Source organism: Bombina bombina, chromosome 1 (assembly GCF_027579735.1).
Source record: "Bombina bombina isolate aBomBom1 chromosome 1, aBomBom1.pri, whole genome shotgun sequence".
Taxonomy (NCBI): domain Eukaryota; kingdom Metazoa; phylum Chordata; class Amphibia; order Anura; family Bombinatoridae; genus Bombina; species Bombina bombina.
The window spans coordinates 57,283,827-57,309,056 of record NC_069499.1 but is presented as its reverse complement, the minus strand read 5'-3'; the positions used below and the strand labels follow the sequence as shown (position 1 = coordinate 57,309,056).

The window sequence follows — 25,230 nt, the reverse complement described above, 5'->3', positions numbered from 1 at the left end:
CACCTTATGAATTCTTGGACATGCTCAGTAGGAGCTGGTGCCTCATTAAGTGCGTATATAAAAAGAATGTGCCACATTTGAAGTAATAGAACATGCAATTTTAAGAGACTTTCCGATTTACTTCTATCTGAATCATGAAAGCTCAGTCTGACTTTAGTGTTTCTTTAACTGACAGCCTTTATTTCCATAGCTTTTTAATGTATTTTGTAATGGAAACTAGCAAGTCATAATAGTTGTTAGTTTTCAAAAATCCATCATTTTTAAAGCAACATTTTGGATTATTTATAAGTTCGGCACTAAGCTAACTACTTGTAATTACTGGGTTAAGAAATTAGTAACTAAACAACTGTATTGCCAGATTGTGAGGGCCAAGCACACTATAAGGCACCATGTGCTATCGGTTTTGCACCACTTAGCAGAATTAATTGACAACTGAATAAGCATAAGAAATAGAAATTTAGATTTTGGTGGGGTAGCAATCTTGTCTTCTCCTTAACTGTTCCTCTTACATAATTCCTGGTGCAGTCCTGAAAGTCTAGTTGTGCCTAAATAATTTGCTATATATAATGACAAAAGGCATATGTGCATAGCCACAAGTCACCAGCTAGCTCCTGAGCCTACCTAGGTAGCATTTCAGCAAAGGATATCATGGGAAATATGTACATTTGATAACAGCAGTAAATTAAAATGCTACTTACAATTGCATGATCTATGTGAATGATGAACATTTAATGAAACAAAAAATAGAATTATTTTCACGTGCTACAGACAAGGTAAGACTTTTTTTTTTTTTTCAATTTTTTTTATTGAGATACAATAAGGATATACAAAACATATATGTCTGTGTATGTTACATAGAAATAGATACAAATATAAAAACAATGGTTATGAAACCAATTTTCACAAAGCATGAAAACCAGACATCAGCAAACTGGATATGTACAGTATATACCCTTCAAGCTATAAGCCATCTAAGAAGAAAAACTATAAGGACCTCCCATTGTCATAAACAAAAAATACAACAGTGGAGAAGGCAATCAGAGTCAGGTAGAGACTACTTTTGGATCTCAAATTATGTATCAGTAGTTTCTTATTTTTGTACTATAGAACAAGCTCTTATATTGGCCATGAATGGGACAAGGAAAATGGAACGGTAAACGAATAAGAGAACACTATGTCACGTGAAATTATCTATAAGGACAACAATATATATAACAATATTATATGTAATAAAAGATGGGATTGCTATAGGACTTATTTTCCTATGCTCATGACGTGAGCCCAATGGAGTATATGGGGGAGGGAGGAGGGAAGGAGAATGATCAAATAGAAATGCTCAGTAGGAATGTTGGTGATGTCAGGGGAAAGGGGGAAAAGGGTGTGGGGGGGGGGGCGGATCTGAAAATAAAATTTTAAGACTGTGTTGGACAAAGTAGGTATTGTATTCCAAAAGATAACTGAGAACTATGCATTAATTTTTAGTCATACATAGTATAGAAAAGGGCATTGTATTCAAAATATCAGAATGTAGTTGTATATATATATGGTCAGGCTGATAGGGGAGCATAATTTAAAACAATCTGAGACATAACACGAAATATTTATGAAATTCCAAACGGTAGGGTAATATATTCACGCCTATATCAGACCAGAATACCAATAGATGATCTCAAGGCGGGGAGGGTTAGAGGTAAGATGACAAGTATAGCCATGTTGTAGCAGGAGTAATATAACAAATATGGCGGGAACCTAGGTCCCCCTTGGACCACATGTAATAAGGCCTTATCTAGGTGGGAGTTAATCCATATGCATAGTGGGCTTGTATATGGAAAATATATATACACATGTCTCATCAAATTATAGCATCTATATGGTACGTCTATCTGGATATGGTACTATGAATAATTCTCAGAGGGTAGATTCACATATAAAGGGCTAGAGGGAGTAAAATTCTATCCCTCTAGGATATAGTAGGTATAATAGGTTTCAACTGTTAGTAGTGCCAGCCATGTCATCTCTGCTGCTGAAGACATGGCCGCGCCAATATCAATTTAAATGTCCCATAGAATACCCAGGGAGACCCTCCCACACAGAATCCATTGACAGTAGGTCGAGTATATAGTATATAATAATTACAGCATAATTCAAAGTAACTGCTATGGCAAAATGGTCAACTCTCACCTATCTTAACTAACAAAGACTCTGTGCCAAAGTTTACTATGTAGAATATCACCAAACCAACCTAATAAAAGGCAGACCCCTAGGATATTTATATATATATATATATAATATACTTTCAAATAATGTGGAGTGAGAACTATAAATATGACACAAGCTCATATGGGTTAAACACCAAATTTGTGCAGAATAATATAGGGACTAGGCTTTCAGTAAGTAGGAAGGTAGGTCAGTGATATCAGGAGTGAGTATACAATTTTAACCTTTAAATCCCAGCAGATAGTGGTTCTGTGAAAAGCATTGTATACATAAAGTGGATATAGGACCAGTGGTGCATGTACTCTCACCAGATTGACTTATATAGGATTGTACCAAAAATCCAGTGGCGTCACTAGGGGGGAGCGGGCCTCACCCGGGTGACACCCTCCATTTTATTAAAATTCAAAGAAATACAATGTAGAGATGCATAGATTTTTTTATTAGAGGGGCCAGCATTTGTGAACATTATTGGGACTGGGGAAGTTGTAGACATTTAATTTTTTTGCCCCTTGAGCCAGCGCTGCAATTTCCACAAATAGTTCTCCCGGCTGCTTTTGCTTGCAAAGTTGCGCTGCTAGCCTAAACATGCCTGCCTATCTGTGCTCACTGCTCAGTGACGTGTAGAGCAGTGGAATCACTCACTGCTGTGCTGTCTCTCTAAACGGGAAACGGGAAATCGTGAGGGGGATGCATGACTGTCTGACACTGTCTCTAAAGTAAAGGAGCCATGTATGATGCCCACCAGACCGGTACGGTTACGGTACACTAAGTGCACACTGAAGAGGTAGGAGGGGAGGGCAGGCGGGGATCTGGGGGTGGGCAAATTGCAGAGGTGATTGGCCATAAGAAGCGGCAGGCACTGACAGACTTGGAACAGAGTCAGAGAGCAGAATTTTCATAGTTTGCGCCTAAACCTTTTCGTTAGTGATTTATTTTTAGAGTGCTCTGTTTATCTTTCATTTGATGCTCTTCTGAGCCAGGGAGCAGCTCTAGTAGGCATGAGATTTATAATTAATGCAGTGCAGTTTACATATTTTGTATGTGTGTGTCTGAGTGTTTTTGTGTGTGTGTGTGTATGTGTGTCTGAGTGTTTGTGTGTGTGTGTGTGTGTGTATGTGCGTCTGAGTGTTTTTGTGTGTGTATGTATGTGTGTCTGAGTGTTTTTGTGTGTGTGTGTGTGTCTAAGTGTTTGTGTGTGTGTGTGTCAGAGTGTTTGTGTGTGTGTGTGCCAGAGTGTTTTTGTGTGTGTGTGTCTGAGTGTTTCTGTGTGTGTGTCAGTGTTTTTGTGTGTGTGTGTCTGAGTGTTTGTGTGTGTGTGTCTAAGTGTTTTTGTGTGTGTGTGTGTGTGCCAGAGTGGTTTTTTGTGTGTGTGTGTGTGTGAGTGTTTTTGTGTGTGTGTGTCAGAGTGTTTTTGTGTGTGTGTTTTTGTGTGTGTGTCAGAGTGTTTTTGTGTGTGTGTCTGAGTGTGTTTCTGAGTGTTTGTGTGTGCATCTGAGTGTGTCTGAGTGTATGTGTGTGTTTTTGTGTTTGTGTGTGTCTGCTTTCTGGGGGGAGGGGGGATGACACCATAACTTACCGCACCGGGTGACACCAACACTAGTGACGCCACTGCAAAAATCCATCCACAATATTTCCTTATGTATATCCATCCCTTTAAATACAATATGATCTTGTATAAGGCTCTCCATGAGTACTATGTGAACAAATCTAGTATAATACAACACATAAGTATATAGACCGTAAAGTAAGTGCCCACAATGCATATGCCTCATATTGTATAGTCCTATAAAGTCGCACCTGTACCTTTAATTGAGCATATACACATATCCCTAAAGAAAAAGGTCAGGCCAGTGACTATCACATATATCAAGGTCGATAATACTTAATGTAGAATTCACTCACTTATAACTAAATAAACGCATAAATAATAGACATAATGTAACCTTTCAGTTAGAGCACCAAGACAAAGCATAGCGCATTATAATAAATATAAACCAGCTGCAAAAGCCAAATGAAATCTAGACAAGGTAAGACTTTGCATAATAAAATAAAACAATTGAACATTTATAAATTAATTGTTTCAACAAAATATTCAACAATTCAACAGTTCAACTTTTGTTGAAATGTAGACCGGGATACTAAACCCAATTTTATTTAATGATTCAGATAGAGCCTGCAATTTTAAGCAACTTACTAATTTACTCCTATTATCAAATTTTCTTCGTTCTCTTGCTATCTTTATTTGAAAAGCAGGAATCTAAGCTTAGGTGCTGGCACATTTTTGGTTCAGACCTGGGTAGCTAAATGTAGCCACCAACTGGCAAGCGCTAGCCAGAGTGCTGAAACAAAATGGCTCCTAAGCTTTACATTCCTGCGTTTCAGACCTGTGCTAGGTCCTTAGTCATGTCTGAAACGTTGAAACTTAGCACAGGTCTGAAACGTTGTTGCTTTTGTGTGGACCAAGGTACAATAAAGGTCTTTCTTTTATTAAATCTGCCAAGGCTGGAGTCACTTTTTTCAAGATTGCTGATACAGAGGGGTGGCTGATTCCTTACTCCTGTGCCTAATTGTTTTGGCTGCTGTTCCCCACTTCCTTGCTTTTCAAATAAAGATTGCCAGATAATGAAGAAAATTGATTATAGGAGTAAATTAGAAAATTGCATGCTCTATCTAGTATCCCTTTAAATTCTGCCTAAATGATCTCAGCTATTGCATTCCTTACATTGCCCTTTGGTAGAACCAGGTCTAGATAAAACATTCAACTGATTGTTATGAACATTCCAAAGCATGGAAGAAACGTCCTGCATCTTAGTGAGCCATGACCTTAAAAAGGAATTAATGATAGTTTCTGATGCTTCTTTGTATGGCTGTGAATCTGAAAAGCTTTGAAAAGACATGTGATACAAGATGAAAATGGACAATCCATCCTTTGTTTTATATAGAGCACTGGTAACAGAAGAAAAATATATTAACAACTTGATAGGAGTGTTAGCACTTGTGTGGGCTATCAAAATATTACACTTGACATTCATGGAGGAGACTTTATTAAGCTATGGCTGGATATTGAATTATTTCTTTTTATTATTTTCTACTCCCAAAAAAATATTTCAAGCACAAATTCCTTCAAAACTATGCTTTGTTTGTATGACTATACCTTTAAGCTTCTGTTTGTATTTATAAGTGTTAGATATTTCCCACTGCCATTCAAATAAATGCTCTTGTGAATTACTGTTGTAGTGACTTGGCTACTGCCAAGCTATCTGTCAATAAATAATATTATTATTATCAGTTATTTGTAGAGCGTCAACAGATTCTGTAGTGCTATAAACATAGGCATGGTATGCAAGGTAACATTTATAGGGATCAAGTGGGTAGAGGGCCTTGCTGAGAGTTAAAATGTTGTAGTCAGCTCTTATCAAGGTGATCTGCAAACAGCTGGGCTCATAGGAATGCAGTTTTTTTAGTGTAAGTACAGGGCTTCGCTTCGGGTGTGAGCGCAGTGGTCTCCTGGAAGCACGCAGCGCCATATTTGTTTCGTGGGGTTGGGCCGAGCAGCCCGCCCTTAGAGACCCAGAGGCAGTAGTGAATGGCTTGAATGTCACTCTGTCAGTGACGAGGAGAGAGGCTCAGGAAAGAGCTTTACTACCCAGGTCTAGACCGTGACGACTAGAAGACAGAAGAGAAGATATTAATCTTAGCTAGTAGCAAGCCTAGTAAGTTAGTGTTTGTTTCTCTGATCCTACTAATAAAATGTATGTGTCTCAAATGGAAAAAAAGCACAGAGCACGATTTAAAAACAAAACAAAAACAAGATGTGGAAAATTGGAAATAAAAAACTCCGGTCCTGAATTCTTCTAACCTAACGAGCTGCGATCAACTCCTTGCTATAACTCTCTGCTCCTCTTCATCGTCTTGGGTAATTTTTCATGGCTCTCTGTGTTGTAAAAACAATCCTATCTACAACACAGACCTTCTAATGCCAACAATCTCTGTCAGCCTTACCTAATGGCTAAACTAAAGTATTTAGTTTTAATAGTTATACACATTTCAAGACTATATGGTGTCTAGTAAAGCACTGTGCTGCATAATATATATTTATATACACACACACACACACATATATATATATATATAAAACACACACATTAAATATATATATGTATATATATAACACACATTAAATATATATATGTGTGTGTGTGTCTTTGACGGATTATAGGGCTGGTGGGCTGGTCTAAAATTTTTCCAGGGCTGCTTTTTATTCCCAGTCCGGCCCTGAGGGAGAGTCAAGGCGGAAAGGATGAGAGAGAGGATTAAAATCTGAGTTGTGTCTTGTGTAAGGAAATGTCAAATTTTAGAGATGTTTTTAAGGTGGAAGCGGCAGGAATTGGCCAAAGACTGAATGTGAGGAGTGAAAGAAAGATTTGTGTTAAGTGTGACCTCAAGACATCGGGCATGCAGGGTAGGGGTAATGATGGAGTTATTGACAGTTATAGAAAAAGAGGGGGTGGAGATTTTGGAAGAAGGGGGGAAACAAGGAGCTTAGTTTTGGAGAGATTTAGCTTTAGGCAGTGAGAGGACATCCAGGATGAGATTTAAGAAAGACAGTTAGTGACACGTTAGCAAGGAAGGAGATAGGTCTGGTGCAGAGAGGTAGATTTGGGTGTCATCAGCATTCAAATGATATTGAAACCCGTGGGACTTTATTAAAGAACCTAATGATGATGTGTAGATTGTGAAGAGAAGCTGATCAAGGACAGAACCTTGTGGTACTCCAACAAAAAGTGGTAAAGGGGCAGAGGATGTACCATAGAAGGCTACACTAAAGATACAATTAGGCAGGTAGGAAGAGAACCACGAGAGGGCTGTGTCACAAATGCTGAAGGATTGGAGGGTTTTGAGCAAAAAAAGGGGGGTCAACAGTATCAAAGGCTGCAGACTGATCAAGGAGGATTAGCAAAGAGAAGTGGCCTTTCGATTTTGCTATAAGTAGGTCGTTGGTAACCTTAACAATTGCTGTCTCTGTGGAGTGTTGAGGGGCAAAATCCAAATTGCAGTGGGTCAAGGAGGGAGTTTAGTGTAAAGAAATGTGATAGACGTCTATATACAGGCTTTTCAAAAAAATTTAAGGCAAGAGGGAGTAGGGAAATAGGGCGGTAGTTGGATAGGGAGGTTAGAACGAGAGAAGTTTTTTTGAGGATAGGTGTGACTAGTCCATGTTTTAGAGATGAGGGAAATATACCTGTGCTGAGGGAGAGGTTAAAAATGTGTGTGAGTAAAGGGGTAAGGGTAGAAGAAAGGGAGGGGAGTAGCTGTGAGGGGATGGGATTGAGGGGACAGGTAGTGAGGTGAGAGGACATTATAAGGGCAGAAGCTTCTTCCTCAGTAACAGGGGTGAAAGAGCTGAATTACGAGGGTATGAAGAGAATGTATTTCAGCTGACAGATAATCAAACTGTACACAAAATATCTGTCTGCCCGTCAGTCTGTCTATCTGTCTTGCTATCTAGTGTATGCACCATCAGTATTATATGGTACTATTTATTCACACTTGAAAAAATAATATATACACACTAAATACATACACAGAGATTATTTAAACTAAAAATACATACATACCTTTGGTTTTGGGAGTATTGTTCTTTGTGCTGATCATTTACTGTGTCTTTGGCGTTTGACCTTCAACTTTACCTTTGTTTCCTAGAAACACTTGGATGAAAACAAACTGCGGCTACTAGATTTCTTTAGACACATGGACAAGGAGGGTACTATGAGGATCCCAGTTAACGAATTCCGAAAATATATTTTGGTGAGTGTTACTCAAGGCCAGAGTAGCAGTGTGAGAATACTACTTAGATTCATAGAAACATAGTTGAAGTGAGAGGTAAAAAGTACAGGATCCAGAATTAAGTTTAAAATCTTAATAAACCAAGGAGATTAAAAAAAGTAAAGTAATTATTGTAAAATATCATATATCATGACCATCTCTTAACACATTCATTTTTTTTCAACTTTACTATCAGGTTTCAGTTCCTTGCAACATGTTCTATTAATTATCCCCACTTTCAAACTTCTTCTTTCTCTCCTGCAGCATCTCAAAGCCCTCATCTCCACCTTCAAACATTTTCTCAAAATTTTATTCTCTCTTTCCTCAACCGACTTTTCACCAAGTATCTTCCAATTGCAGCAGGTGGGCATCCCACTTGATGGGAAACAGATTGATGCACTAGTGGAGAGACTTGACAAGGAGCAAACAGGCAGTGTGGACTACAGGTGAGGAAATCTGCTTTGCGTTGAAGAGCTTATGTACCCCTTATTTACTTCACTGTTTTCTAAGTTTATATCGGAATTTTTTATGAGATATTGTAAAATTAAAATGACTTCTGTCAGTACCACACCTAGTTCTCTCAGAAGAGATGTTTACAAAGGAAAGAGTATAGGTAGACAAGAACTAAAACTAGCCGGGCGACCTTGGCCTTGCAACATGTAGCCAGGGTATAAGGTATACTGGAAAGCATTATATGCCCTTCAAGGCTGTTAAATAAATTTTAGAAATATAATTAACTGAAACAATTATATATACCTCTATATAAAAAGGCCTGAAAGGAGTAGTTCTCTGGCAAGATACATTTCACATAAATCCATAAGACTTCTGCAAAAAGATCATCATGGAACCAGTTTCAGAAAAAAGAATAACTGCAGAAAAGTATGGGGAAGTGGGGGGCAATACCCCATGATTGTCCCCAAATTTGATTGGACAGCCCTAAAGACCATACAGAAGTTTGTTGTTTATGCTAAGAAGATCTGAAATGATATAGAGTGATTAATAAATATCCTGACTTGACAAGCTCTGCAGAGGTGGTCTTTCCCTGTTTAGCAACGATCACATGCATTTAGGACCATGATTTTGAAATAAAACATCGTCTTCCAGTTCCCTTCTTTGTAGTTGTATTTAACCCTCAATTCAATTTCAAGAATAGTATGAATTATAGCTATGGATGGTACTGTGCAAGGCAACAAATACGTGAAATATGGGCCATGAAAGTCAAAATGAACCTTTATCGTTTATATAGCATATGCAATTTTAAAAATCAATCAAAAACTTCCTGGTTTACTTCTGTCATCAAAGAGTCTAACTAGATAGGCTTAGGAGCCTCACTGTTTGCAATATACATTTTTGCAAACACTGCTGCCATATAGTGTTCAAGACACATTCATTGTCCTGAGCTTACCTAGATATGCTCTTCACCAAAGACACAAGATACATGCATACTCCTGATTCTAACTTCTTCAACAAAGCATACCAAGTGAATAAAGTCAATTTGATAATAGAAGAAAATTGGATTTTTCCGAAAGTGAATGCTTTCATGAAAATTTAATTTTGTCTTTAATTTCCCTTTAAGTTGTTGATGCAAAGGCAACTATATTTCAGTCCATCAACAGTCAAATAAATACATTTGCAGAGGGTGAGGGGGCATAGTGGGTATCTAAGGGAGTTGGGTCATAATGAGTATCGGAGGGATTTGGGGCATGATAGGTATCTGAGCGAGTTGGGGCTTGATGGGTATTTTAGAGAGTTGGGGCATGATGGTATCTGAAGGAGTTAGGTCATGGTGAGTATCTGAGGGAGTTGGGGCATGGTGAATATTTGAGGGAGTTAGGGGATGATAGGTAGCTGAGGGGGTTGGGGCATTATGGGCATTTGAGGGAGTTTGGGCAATAGGGAAATAGAGCATGGTGAGTATCTGAACGAGTTGGGACATGGTGGGTAGCTGAGGAAGTTAGGGCATGATGAGTATCTGAGGGAGTTGGGGCATGGTGGGTATTTGAGGGAGTTGGGACACGGTGAGTATCTGAGCGAGTTGGGACATGACGGGTATCTGAGGGAGTTGGGTCATGATGGGTATCTGAGGGAGTTGGGTCATGATAGGTATCTGAGGGAGTTAGGGTATAGTGTGTATCTGAGGGAGTTGGGGCATGTTGGGTATCTGAGGAAGTTGGGTCATGATGAGTATCTAAGGGAGTTGGGGCATGATGGGTATCTGTGAGAGTTGGGGCATGATGGGTATCTCTGTGAGTTGGGGCTTTATGGGTATCTAAGGGAGTTGGGGCATGATGGGTATCTGCGGGAGTTGGGTCATGATGAGTATCTGAGGGAGTTGGGCATGGTGAGTATCTGAGGGAGATGGGGCATTGTGAGTATCTGAACGAGCTGGGAAATGGTGAGTATCTGAGGAAGTTGAGTCATGATGGGTATCTGTGCAAGTTGGGGCTTGAGGGTTATCTAAGGGAGTTGGGGCATGACGGGTATCTGAGGGAGTTGGGACATGGTGGGTATCTGAGGGAATTGGGGCATGATAAGTATCTGAGGGAGTTAGGTCATGATGGGTATCTGAGGGAGTTGGGGCTTGATGGGTATCTGAGAAAGTTGGGGCATGATGGGTATCTGAGGGGGAGTTGAGCTAGGATGTGTATCTGAAGAAGTTGAGGCATGGTGAGTGTCATGAATACCTCATGATTTAGATCTTAAATAGTTAATTTTCTTTAGCTTGTGTGCTAAAAACATTTGTTTTTGTTTTTTCAGAAGAAATTTGTTGCTGTGTTTTCCCTTAGATAAGCCAGAGCCCTCATAAATAGTTTGTAAGATCCACAAGAGAGAACTTTATGGTTTAATTGGTCAGTTTATTGCCCCAACCTTTCAGTACAGAGAATTATGGAACACAGTGAATACAGTGCCTCTATCCAGCCACTAACATAAGGTCATTGACAGGACAACCACCCTTGCAAATTAATATACTTTTAAAAGTCATAATGCCTCAGAACCATAAAGAATGCAACATATATGGTGCTTGGTATCAAAATACTTCTAATTACATCAAAAAGGGATGGCCTATCTGTGTGTAGGAGATATACATAACAGAAGTTATAAGGTTTTCTATAATTTCAGCCAAAGACTCTGAACTTTATGACATGTTGTAAAAAGAGAGGGGTGGATATTTCTGGCCCCTCTGTAAGAACGTTGGGTCAAGCAATTTGATATTAGAGGAACAGGTATGAAATGTTTTTTCTAATAATACAAGTGGTTCATTCTACATGGGAGGCTGTTTACCAACAGAGTGAGTGACCATCTTTTCTTGCCAATATCCTTGGTGCAGACATCTAAGCTAGTAAAGTTTAAGTTCTGTTATTTCTCTCTTTTATTTTTAAAACTGTTTGCTTGTGTATAATATCTTTTTATTAATAATGCACTGTGGCTTGATTTTTGTTCATAATAAATAATTCCTTTATTAAAGGGACAGTCTACACCAGAATTTTTATTGTTTTAAAAGATAGATAATCCCTTTATTACCCATTTCCCAGTTTTGCATAACTAACACATTTATAATAATATACTTTTAACCTCTGTGATTATCTTGTATCTAAGCCTCTGCAAACTGCCCCTTTTTTCAGTTCTTTTGACAGACTTGCAGTCTAGTCAATCAGTGCCTGCTCCCAGATAACTTCTCGTGCAAGAGCACAGTGTTATCTATATGAAATACGTGAACTAACACACTCTAGTGGTGAAAAACTGTTAAAATGCAATCTGAAAGAGGTGGGCTTCAAGGTCTAAGAAATTAGCATATGAACCTCCTAGGTTAAGCTTTCAACTAAGAATACCAAGAGAACAAAGCAAAATTGGTGATAAAAGTAAATTGGAAAATTGTTTAAAATTACATGCTCTATCTGAATCATGAAAGTTTATTTTGCGTTAGCTGCAAAAAAAGTGAGTGAAGAGCAAAATTTTGCTCCACATCTCACCTCAATTCCAGCGCTGCTTACTTTAGCGGTAAGCAGGTAAAACGTGCTCGTGCATGATTTCCCCATAGGAATCAACAGGGAGAGCCGGCTGCAAAAAAGCAGCGTAAAGCTCCTAACGCAGCCCCATTGATTCCTATGGGGAAAAAAAAAATTATGTCTACACCTAACACCCTAACATGAACCCCAAGTCTAAACACCCCTAATCTTAAACTTATTAACCCCTAATCTGCCGCCCCCGACATCGCCGACACCTGAAGTATATTATTAACCCCTAATCTGCCGCTTGGGACACCGCCGCCACCTACATTATACTTATGAACCCCTAATCTGCTGCTCCCAACATCGCCGATACCTACATTTTATTTATTAACCCCTAATCTGCCACCCCCTATGTCGCCACAACCTACCTACATTTATTAACCCCTAATCTGCCGCCCCCAACGTCGCCGCAACTATAATGAAGTTATTAACCCCTAAATCTAACCCTAACACCCCCCTAACTTAAATATAATTTAAATAAATCTAAATAAAATTACTACAATTAACTAAATTATTCCTATTTAAAACTAAATACTTACCTATAAAATAAACCATAAGCTAGCTACAATATCATTAATAGTTACATTGTAGCTAGCTTAGGGTTTATTTTTATTTTACAGGCAACTTTTGTATTTATTTTAACTAGGTACAATAGTTATTAAATAGTTATTAACTATTTAATAACTACCTAGTTAACATAAAGACAAAAGTATCTGTAAAATAAAATGCAATTGCATCAGCCAATAGGATTTTTTCTACCTTAATTCCGATTGGCTGATAGAATTCTATCAGCCAATCGGAATTGAAGGGACGCCATCTTGGGTGACGTCATTTAAAGGAACCTTCATTCAGTCGTTGGCCGTCGTTTGAAGAGGATGCTCCGTGTCGGATGTCTTGAAGATGGACCCGCTCCACGCCGGATGGATGAAGATAGAAGATGCCATCTGGATGAAGACTTCTGCCCGTCTGGAGGTCCACTTCTGCCCGGTTGGGTGAAGATTTCTGCCCGTCTGGAGGTTCACTTCTGCCCAGTTGGGTGAAGACGTCTCACGGTAGGGTGATCTTCAAGGGGTTAGTGTTAGGTTTTTTAAGGGGAGATTGTGTGGGTTTTAGAGTAGGGTTGGTTGTGTGGGTGGTGGCTTTTAATGTTGGGGGGGTATGTGTACTTTTTTTTTTACAGGTAAAAGAGCTGATTACTTTGGAGCAATGCCCCGCAAAAGGCCCTTTTAAGGGCTATTTGTAATTTAGTGTAGGGTAGGGCTTTTTTTATTTTGGGAGGCTTTTTTATTTTGTTAGGGGGATTAGAGTAGGTGTAATTAGTTTAAAAATCAAGCGAGTTGGGAAATGGTAAGTATCTGAGGGAATTGAGGCATGATGAGTATCTGAGGGAGTTGGGGTATAGTGGGTATTTGAGGGAGTAGAGACATGATGAGTATCTGAGGGAGTTGGGGCATGGTGGGTATCTGAAGAAGTTGGACCATAATAAACATCTGAGGGAATTGGGACATGGTGAGCATCTGAGGGAGTTGGGACATGGTGGGTATTTGAGGGGATTGGGACATGGTGGATATCTGAAAGAGTTATGACATGGTGGGTATTTGAGGGAGTTAGGGCATGGTGGGTATTTGAGGGAGTTGAGGCATGATGGGTATCTGTGCAAGATGGGGCTTGATGGGTATCTAAGGGAGATGGGGCATGATTTGTATTTGGGGGAGTTGGGTCATGATGAGTTTCTGAGGAAGTTGGGGCATGATGGGTATCTGAGGGAGTTGGGCCATGGTAAGTATCTGAGCATGTTGGGTCATTATGGGTATCTGAGGGAGTTGTGGCATGATGGGTATCTGAGAAAGTTAGGGCATTGTGGGTATCTGAGGGAGTTGGGGCATGATGGGTATCTGAGGTAGTTCAGTCATGATGGGTATCTGAAGGGTTTGGGACATGGTGAGTATCTGAGTGTCATGAATACCTCATGATTTAGATGTTAAAGGGTTAATTGTCTTTAGCTTGTGTGCTAAAAACATTTGTCTTTAATTTCCCTTTAAGTTGTTGATGCAAAGGCAAATATATTTCAGTCTATTTACAGTCAAATAAATAATTTTACAGAGGGAGATGGGGCGTAATGGGTATCTAAGGGAGTTGGGTCATAATGAGTATCGGAGGGATTTGGGGCATGATGGGTATCTGAGTGAGTTGGAGCTTGATGGGTATTTGAGAGAGTTGGGGCATGATGGGTATCTGAGGGGAAGTTGAGCCATAATGTGTATCTGAAGGAGTTGGGTCATGGTGAATATCTGAGGGAGTTGGGGCATGGTGAATATTTGAGGGAGTTAGGGGATGATGGGTAGCTGAGGGAGTTGGGGCATTATGGGTATCTGAGGTAGTTAGGGCATGGTGGGTATCTGAGGGAGTTGTGTCATGATGGGTATCTGAGGGATTTAAGGCATGTTGGGCATTTGAGGGCGTTAGGGCAATAGGGAATTAGGGCATGGGGAGTATCTGAACGGGTTGGGACATGGTGGGTAACTGAGGAAGTTAGGGCATGATGAGTATCTGAGGGAGTTGGGGCATGGTGGGTATTTGAGTGAGTTGGGACACGGTGAGTATCTGAGTGAGTTGGGACATGACGGGTATCTGAGGGAGTTGGGTGATGATGGGTATCTGAGGGTGTTGGGTCATGATGAGTTTCTAAGGGAGTGAGGGCATGGTGGGTATCTGAGGGAGTTGGGGCATGATGGGTATCTGAGATAGTTCGGTCATGATGGGTATCTGAAGGGTTTGGGACATGGTGAGTATCTGAGTGAGTTGGGACATAATGGGTATCTGAGGTAGTTAGGACATGGTGGGTATCTGAGGGAGTTGGGTCATGATGGGTATCTGAGGGATTTAAGGCATGTTGGGTATATGAGGTAGTTGGGTCATGATGGATATCTTAGGGAGTTGGGTTATGATGAGTATCTGAGAGAATTGGGGATTAATTTATTTAATTGTAGTTATTTTATTTAGATTTATTTAAATTATATTTAAGTTGGGGGTTAGACTTAGGTTTAGACTTAGGTTTAGGGGTTAATAAATTTAATATAGTAGCGGCGACTATGGGGGCGGCAGATTAGGGGTTAATAAGTGTAGTTAGATTGCGGCGACGTTGGGGGGGCAGATTAGGGGTTAATAAATATAATGTAGGGTTCGGCAATGTTGGGAGCGGCAGATTAGGGGTTCATAAGTATAATGTAGGTGGCGGCAGTGTCCGGAGCGGCAGATTAGGGGTTAATAATATAATGCAGGTGTCGGCGATGTCGGGGGCAGCAGATTAGGGGTTAATAAGTGTAAGATTAGGGGTGTTTAGACTCGGGGTTCATGTTAGGGTGTTAGGTGTAGACATATCCCCATAGGAAACAATGGGGCTGCGTTAGAAGCTGAACGCTGCTTTTTTGCAGGTGTTAGGGTTTTTTCCAGCTGAATCTGCCCCATTGTTTCCTATGGGGAAATCGTGCACGAGCACGTTCAGCCAGCTTACCGCTGACTTAAGCAACGCTGGTATTGAGGTGAGATGTGGAGCTAAATTTTGCTCTACGCTCACCTTTTTGCGGCTAACGCCGGGTTTAAAAAAACCTGTAATACCAGCGTTGTTTTAAGGGAGCGGTGAAAAAAAAAATGCTCGTTAGCACCGCACCCTTGTTACCGCAAAACTCGTAATCTCGGCGTTAGGTTTTTTTATTTTGGGGGGTTTGTTGGGTGAGGGGGTTTTACTTTCTTTCCTATGACATGGAGAGTCCATGACGTCATTCCAATTACTAGTGGGATATTCAACTCCTGGCCAGCAGAAGGAGGCAAAGAGCACCCCAAAGCTGTTAAGTGTAACTTCCCTTACCCATAATCCCCAGTCATTCTCTTTGCCTCTGTCAATGGAGGTTGTGCGAAGTTGGTGTTTGAAGATATTTAATCCTTTTATGGGTACTTTTCCCTGCAAGCAAGCTGTGTCCATGTCAATCTCTTGAGTAAGAGTAATGGTGGCTTTTAGCAGTTAAAAGGCGTTGAGGAAGTCCTTTGCTTTACTTTTAACACTTTGCAACCCTTTTGTGGAAAGCCAGAGTTGGTTTCCTTTCTACCCAGGATCCTGTCAGTTGGATGAAGCTGACAGACTGGGATGTTCTGTGTCTGCTCCACAGTTGAGACCCTGGAAAGTCCTTTTTTATTACTTATTCCCTTCCCTTGGCCGGTATGCTGTTACTGCCATCAGGGATAGAGGGGTCATTATTTATAAGTGACTGCTGTCACCTCCATTACCCTGATATAAAGGAGGGGTCTAGGATTTTAGCTATATCCCAGTCTGGGTATATCAGTCCACTGAGAGCAGCATGACAAGCATCACAGTGTAAAGGACGCTGGTGTAAGCCGGCATGTAACTCTCTGTAAAGAGGCTGTATTTCACTTAGGACGCCTCCGTGAGTTTGGGTATATTGTAAGCTGTGATTTATCATGGCCACATTTACGATTCACCATTAGGGCACTGATGTGGATGGCGATATTTAACGGTCGCATCCCTAGTTCTCAGTTTAGCCCTTGCTCAGCAGGACCTATACCCTGTCAGATAGGGGTTATATGAATGGAGTTCAGAAATCATTCTACTTTTGTCAGGTAGAACAACCCGGAGAGAGATTTGCCTAACAGGCTTTAAGCCGGCAGCAGTGCGGGATCTCCTGCATGATGTCATGCAATGTGGCCCCCTATGTTAGAGGTTTATTTTGACTACTACGGATTCTCTGACTTAGCTATTAGGAGGAAGTGCACTCTGTTGGAAGGTACACGGTTCTCATGAGGATCTCATGAGATTTGACTTAACTCTCATGAGATTTCATAGTAAACTTCCTTTAACTAAATAGGGAAATAAGATGAGTGTACACGAAACTCGCTCCTTTGCCTGTCCCGGGACAGACATACTGATTTGCTGCTTAGAAGTGCTTTACAATGGGATGTGGCTACTGGGAAACTTTTGAGGTAAAATATCTTTCTTTCTCCAACATAGGTGTGTCCGGTCCACGGCGTCATCCTTACTTGTGGGATATTCTCTTCCCCAACAGGAAATGGCAAAGAGCCCAGCAAAGCTGGTCACATGATCCCTCCTAGGCTCCGCCTTCCCCAGTCATTCTCTTTGCCATTGCACAGGCAACATCTCCACGGAGATGGCTAAGAGTTTTTTGGTGTTTAAATGTAGTTTTTATTCTTCAATCAAGAGTTTGTTATTTTAAAATAGTGCTGGTATGTACTATTTACTCTGAAACAGAAAAGAGATGAAGATTTCTGTTTGTAAGAGGAAAATGATTTTAGCAACCGTTACTAAAATCGATGGCTGTTTCCACACAGGACTGTTGAGATGAATTAACTTCAGTTGGGGGAAACAGTGAGCAGACTTTTGCTGCTTGAGGTATGACACATTTCTAACAAGACTTGGTAATGCTGGAAGCTGTCATTTTCCCTATGGGATCCGGTAAGCCATTTTCTTAGTTTTAAATATAAGAATAAAGGGCTTCACAAGGGCTTTAAAGACTGGTAGACATTTTTCTGGGCTAAAACGATTACTTTATAAGCATATTTAATGGTTTATAACTTTGAAGAGTTATTTTAATCTTGGGAATTCTGTTAAAAAAACGGCAGGCACTGTATTGGACACCTTTTTCACTGGGGGCCTTTTCTAGTCATAGGCAGAGCCTCAGTTTCGCGCCACTAATGCGCAGTTGTTTTTGAGAAGCAAGGCATGCAGATGCATGTGTGAGGAGCTCAGATCCACTGAAAAAGCTTATTGAAGGCGTCATTTGGTATCGTATTCCCCTCTGGGCTTGGTTGGGTCTCAGCAAAGCAGATACCAGGGACTGTATAGGGGTTAAATGTAAAAACGGCTCCGGTTCCGTTATTTTAAGAGTTAAAGCTTTCAAATTTGGTGTGCAATACTTTTAAGGCTTTAAGACACTGTGGTGAAATTTTGGTGAATTTGAACAATTCCTTCATACTTTTGCACATATTCAGTAATAAAGTGTGTTCAGTTTAAAATTTAAAGTGACAGTAACGGTTTTATTTTAAAACGTTTTTTGTGCTTTGTTATCAAGTTTATGCCTATTAACATGTCTGAACCATCAGATAGACGATGTTCTGTATGTTCGGAAGCCAAGGTTCCTCTCCATTTAAATATATGTGATGAATGTGACAACAAGTAGGGACAATGATGCCACTGATAATAATGTTGCCCAAAATGATTCCTTAAGTGAGGGGAGTAAGCATGGTACTGCATCATCTCCTTCTATGTCTACACCAGTCTTGCCCACTCAGGAGGTCCCTAGTTCATCTAGTGCGCCAATCCTCCTTACTATGCAACAATTAACGGCTGTAATGGATAATTCTATTAAAAACATTTTAGCCAAAATGCCCACTTATCAGCGAAAGCGCGACTGCTCTGTTTTAGATACTGAAGAGCATGAGGACGCTGATGATAATGGTTCTGACATGCCCTTACACCAGTCTGAAGGGGCCAGGGAGGTTTTGTCTGAGGGAGAAATTTCAGATTCAGGAAAAATTTCTCAACAAGCTGAACCTGACGTTATTACATTCAAATTTAAATTGGAACATCTCCGCGCTCTGCTTAAGGAGGTGTTATCTACTCTGGATGATTGTGACAATTTGGTCATTCCAGAGAAATTATGTAAGATGGACAAGTTCCTAGAGGTCCCGGTGCCCCCCGAAGCTTTTCCTATACCCAAGCGGGTGGCGGACATTGTAAATAAAGATTGGGAAAGGCCCGGCATACCTTTTGTCCCTCCCCCTATATTTAAGAAATTATTTCCTATGGTCGACCCCAGGAAGGACTTATGGCAGACAGTCCCCAAGGTCGAGGGGGCGGTTTCTACTCTAAACAAACGCACCACTATCCCTATAGAAGATAGTTGTGCTTTCAAAGATCCTATGGATAAAAAATTAGAGGCTTTGCTTAAAAAGATGTTTGTTCAGCAAGGTTACCTTCTACAACCAATTTCATGCATTGTTCCTGTCACTAGGTCTTCACTGCACACTTTTACCAAATTTTACAAATTTGATACTTTTGCTTCTTCTGAGGCTATTTTTGGGAGAAAGGTTTTGCAAGCCGTGGTGCCTTCCATCTAGGTGACCTGATTTGCTCCCTCCCATCATCCGTGTCCTAAAGCTTTGGTATTGGTTCCCACAAGTAAGGATGACGCCGTGGACCGGACACACCTATGTTGGAGAAAACAGAATTTATGCTTACCTGATAAATTACTTTCTCCAACGGTGTGTCCGGTCCACGGCCCGCCCTGGTTTTTTAATCAGGTCTGATGAATTATTTTCTCTAACTACAGTCACCACGGTATCATATGATTTCTCCTATGCATATTCCTCCTTTACGTCGGTCGAATGACTGGGGAAGGCGGAGCCTAGGAGGGATCATGTGACCAGCTTTGCTGGGCTCTTTGCCATTTCCTGTTGGGGAAGAGAATATCCCACAAGTAAGGATGACGCCGTGGACCGGACACACCGTTGGAGAAAGTAATTTATCAGGTAAGCATAAATTCTGTTTTCATGTAAGTGGCAAGAGTCCATGAGCTAGTGACGTATGGGATATACATTCCTACCAGGAGGGGGCAAAGTTTCCCAAACCTCAAAATGCCTACAAATACACCTCCCACCACACTCATACCTTAGTCTTTTCATTTAGCAGAATCTCACACGGAACAACTAGTGTGGTTTCTTCAAAGGCATGGTTGGAGGATCAATTTACAAAAGAGTTTCTTGATTCCTCAAACAAGGGTCACCTTTTTAGGTTTCCAGATAGATTCAGTGTCCATGACTCTGTCTTTAACAGACAAGAGACAAATTAAATTGGTTTTAGCTTGTCTAAACCTTCAGTCTCAATCATTCCCTTCAGTGGCTATGTGCATGGTAGTTTAAGGTCTCATGACTGCAGCATCGGACGCAATCCCCTTTGCTCGTTTTCATATGAGACCTCTGCAGCTTTGCATGCTGAATCAATGGTGCAGGGGTTATACTCAGATATCACATCTGATATACTTAAATCTCAACACTCAACTCTCTCTGTCTTGGTGGTTGGACCATCACAGTATTGTTCAAGGGGCCTCCTTTGTTCGTCCTTCCTGGACTGTGATCTCAACGGATGCAAATCTTACAGGTTGGGGAGCTGTCTGGGGGTCTCTGACAGCACAAGGGGTTTGGAATCCTCAAGAGGCGAGGTTACCAATCAATATTTTAGAACTCTGTGCTATTTTCAGAGCTCTTCAGGCTTGGCCTCTATTAAAGAGAGAACTTTTCATTCGTTTTCAGACAGACAATATCACAACTGTGGCATATGTCAATCATCAGGGAGGGACTCGGAGCCCTTTAGCAATGAAAGAAGTATCTCTGACATTTTCTTGGGTGGAGTCCAACTCTTGTCTAATCTCTGCGATTCATATCCCAGGTTGGGAAGCAGATTATCTCAGTCGTCAGACTTTACATCCGGGGGAGTCGTCTCTCCATCCAGATGTGTTTTATCAGATTTTGCAGATGAGGGGTCTTCCAGAAATAGATATGATGGCCTCTCATCTGAACAAGAAACTTCCCAGATACCTTTCCAGGTCCAAGGATCCTCAGGCTGAGATGGTGGATGCTTTAGCAGTTCCTTGGTTTTACCAACCTGCTTACATTTTTCCGCCTCTGATTCTTCTTCCAAGGGTGATCTCCAAGATCATAATTGAACAATCTCATGTGTTTCTGATAGCACCAGCATGGCCTCACAGGTTTTGGTATGCGGATCTTGTCCGGATGTCCAGTTGCCAACCTTGGCCACTTCCTTTAAGGCCAAACCTTCTGTCTCAAGGGCCATTTTTCCATCAGGATCACAAATCAATAAATTTGAATGTATGGAAATTGATCGCTTAGTTCTTAGTCATAGAGGTTTCTCTGACTCAGTGATTAGCACTATGTTACAGGCTTGTCAGTCTGTTTCAAGGAAGGGTTTGTCTGCAAATACTTTGAAGGGACAAATCTCTTCTCTTTCTGTCTTATGTCATAGAAAGATTGCTAAACTTCCTGATATTCACTGTTTTGTTCAGGCTTTGGTTCGTGTCAAACCTGTTATTCAGTCTATTTCTCCTCCTTGGAGTATCAATTTGGTTTTAAGGATTTTCCAGGTTACTCCTTTTGAGCCTATGCATTTTTTGGACATTAAACTACTTTCTTGGAAAGTGTTATTTCTTTTGGCTGTCTCTTCTGCTAGAAGAGTTTCTGAGTTGTCGACTCTCTCTTGCGATTCTCCTTATCTGATTTTTCATCAAGCTAAAGCTGTTTTGCGGACTTCGTTTACATTTTTGCCTAAAGTTGTGAATTCTAACAACATTAATAGGGAAATTGTTGTTCCTTCCTTGTGTCCTAAGAATTCTCTTGAAAAATCTTTACATTCTTTGGATGTTGTAAGAGCTTTGAAATACTATATTGAGGCTACTAAGGATTATAGAAAGACTTCTAGTCTATTTGTTATTTTCTCTGGTTCCAGGAAAGGTCAGAAAGCCTCTGCCATTTCTTTGGAATCTTGGTTAAAACTTTTGATTCACAAAGCTTATTTGGAGGCGGGGCAGTCTCCGCCTCAGAGAATTACAGCTCATTCTACTAGATCAGTTGCCACTTCTTGGGCTTTCAGGAATGAAGCTTCAGTTGATCATATTTGCAAAGCAGCAACTTGGTCTTCTTTGCATACATTTACTAAATTTGCTTCTTCTGAAGCAGTCTTTGGTAGAAAGGTTCTTCAGGCAGCTGTCTCAGTTTGATTCTACTGCCTATGATTTGAGTTTTTTTTATTTTTTTAAGAAAACTTACGCCTAGATTTAGAGTTTTGCATTAGCCGTCAAAACCAACGTTAGGGGGTCCTAACGCTGGTTTTTACCGCCCGCTGGTATTTAGAGTCAGTCATGAAAGGGTCTTACGCTCACTTTCCAGCCGCGACTTTTCCATACCGCAGATCCCCCTACGCCAATTGCGTATCCTATCTTTTCAATGGGATCTTTCTAACGCCGGTATTTAGAGTCTTGGCTGAAGTGAGCGTTAGAAATCGAACGACAAAACTCCAGCCGCAGAGAAAAGACAGGAGTTAAGAGCTTTCTGGGCTAATGCCGGTTCATAAAGATCTTAACTACTGTGCTCTAAAGTACACCCATAAACTACCTATGTACCCCAAAACCGAGACCCCCCCCCACATCGTCGCCACGCTATTAATTTTTTTTAACCCCTAATCTGCCGACCGCACACCGCCGCCACCTACATTATCCCTATGTACCCCTAATCTGCTGCCCCTAACATCGCCGACCCCTACATAATATTTATTAACCCCTAATCTGCCGCCACCAATGTCACCGCCCCCTACCTACAATTATTAACCCCTAATCTGCCGACCGGACCTCACCACTACTCTAATAAATGTATTAACCCCTAAAGCTAAGTCTAAACCTAACCCTTACACCCCCCTAAGTTAAATATAATTTTAATCTAACGAAATAAAATAAATCTTATTAAATAAATTATTCCTATTTAAAGCTAAATACTTACCTGTAAAATAAACCCTTATATAGCTAATATATATATAATAATAATATTGTAGCTATTTTAGGATTAATATTTATTTTACAGGCAACTTTGTATTTATTTTAACCAGGTACAATAGCTATTAAATAGTTAATAACTATTTAATAGTTACCTAGTTAAAATAATTACAACAATTAAACCTAACACTACACTATCAATAAATAAATTAAATAAACTATCTACAAGTATCTACAATTATATCAACTAAACTAAATTACAAAAAAACAAACACTAAATTACAAAAACAAACAAACACTAAATTACAAAAAAATAAAAAAAGATTACAAGAATTTTAAACTAATTACACCTACTCTAAGCCCTCTAAAAAAATAACAAAGCCCCCCAAAATAAAAAATGCCCTACCCTATTCTAAAATAAAAATTGTAAAGCTCATTTACCTTAAAAGGGCCTTTTGTGGGACATGCCCCAAAGAATTCTGCTCTTTTGCCTGTAAAAAAAAACATACAATACCCCGCCCCAACATTACAACCCACCACCCACATACCCCTAATCTAACCCAACCCCCCCTTAAATAAACCTAACACTAAGCCCCTGAAGATCTCCCTACCTTGTCTTCACCACGCCGGGTATCACCGATCCGTCCAGAAGAGGGTCCGAAGTTTTCATCCTATCCGGCAAGAAGAGCTCCTCCAGAGGGTCCAAAGTCTTCATCCTATCTGGGCAGAAGAGGAGATCCGGACCGGCAGACATCTTCATCCAGGCGGCATCTTCTATCTTCTTCCATCCGGCGCGGAGCGGGACCATCTTCAAGCAGCCGACGCGGAGCCATCCTTCTTCACCGACGGACTAACGACAAATGAAGGTTCCTTTAAGGGACGTCATCCAAGATGGCGTCCCTCGAATTCCGATTGGCTGATAGAATTCTATCAGTCAATCGGAATTAAGGTATGAAAAATCTGATTGGCTGATTGAATCAGCCAATTAGATTCAAGTTCAATCCGATTGGCTGATCCAATCAGCCAATCAGATTGAGCTCGCATTCTATTGGCTTTCCGATCAACACCTCACTACTTGGCTATATGTTAAACTAAGGTATGAGTGTAGTGGGAGGTGTATTTGTAGGCATTTTGAGGTTTAGGAAACTTTGCCCCCTCCTGGAAGGAATTTATATCCCATACGTCACTAGCTCATGGACTCTTGCCACTATGAAAGAAATTAATTTATCAGGTAAGTTCTTACATAAATTATGTTTTTTACATAGAGATGTTCAGGTTATATTTTCTAGTCAGCTTTTTACAGCTATGCTGCATCACTTTCAAGTGTTTCAACATTTAGGTATTATGGCCCTTTAAGTACTCAGAGGGAAGCTTTTGCGTGGAGACTAAGAACTGTACCTCACTCTTATAGGGGTAATTCCGTTGCGGCTGATACGCATCCTTTTATACTTTATGGGATATGGGGCTATTACTTCTGTGAGTTGGCACACGTAAGGGGTTACTGGATTTTCTCTCATGGGATTATCAGCAACCATCTGGGAATGGCCAGGAGATTGACTTTGTGTCCTATTCTTTATTATGTAATTCGCTACAGTGACATACTCATGTAGGTTATCCTGAGTTGTGGTCTGTTATAACACGCATGTAACGGACTGCGTGGTAACAGGGATTACAGCTTTTTCTGTCTATCCTCTCACGCTAGTAGGATATTTTGAGACCGGCAGCGTCAGGGTTAATTTTCCCGCCACGGGTCTATTTGGCGCAAACTCGCCGACTCAGTAGTGGGTCTTGGAGCGCGCTATTCCTTTCGCTGTTTTTATCGATACTCCACTTATAGGTGTGTTTTAGTGATGCAGCGTTTGTATTTATTGAGTCTATTTTATATATGGGGAGAGATTTTACGTGTGTTAAACTGTATAATCGTTATTTCAGTCCTTTTGTTTAGCAGGGATTCCTGGTTATTTACCACCATCTAGTGTTGGTTCCTGGAATTACATGTTTAATCTCTCCTGTAGAAAAAGTATATTTGACATCATTATAAACATTGTCTGTTTATCCTATGCTTTTCTACTATGCATTAAAAGTATGTTTTTAGGGATTTTCTTGTTTTATCCCTTTCTTTCTACAGTAGAAGTTGTTCCTGATATAATCATAAGAATTGTCTGTTTATGATAACTTTTTCTGCTGCACATATTATTATCATAAGCACTGTCTGCTTTGCTAACTTTTTCTGTAAAATATGTTTAATTAGTTGTTTTATCTGAACAAGTTATTGTTCTGATTAAGTACAGTGTTAAAGGGACATTAAACCCAAATTTGCTCTTTCATGATTCAGATAGAGAATACAATTTTAAACAACTTTCTAATATACTTCTGTTATCTAATTTGCTTCATTCTCTTGATATTCCTTCCTGAAAAGCATATCTAGATAGGCTCAGTAGATTCTGATTGGTGGGCTGCACATATTTGCCTCATGTGATTGGCTCACCCATGTGCATTGCTATTTCTTTAACAAAGGATAGCTAAATATTGAAGCAAATTAGATAATAGAAGTAAATTGGATTTTAATTTTGTTTAAAATTGTATTA

At 40.2% G+C, this 25,230-nt stretch overlaps 1 protein-coding gene across 1 annotated transcript in view; it reads left to right on the top strand.

Moving 5' to 3' along the window:
- Nucleotides 1–25,230, top strand: part of LRRC74A (leucine rich repeat containing 74A) — a 167,215-nt gene that overhangs the window by 100,304 nt on the left and 41,681 nt on the right. Inside the window, exons 11-12 of the mRNA XM_053706018.1 lie at nucleotides 7,921–8,025; nucleotides 8,404–8,489. Coding sequence (XP_053561993.1) covers nucleotides 7,921–8,025; nucleotides 8,404–8,489 — 191 coding nt within the window. The remainder of the gene's footprint in view (nucleotides 1–7,920; nucleotides 8,026–8,403; nucleotides 8,490–25,230) is intronic.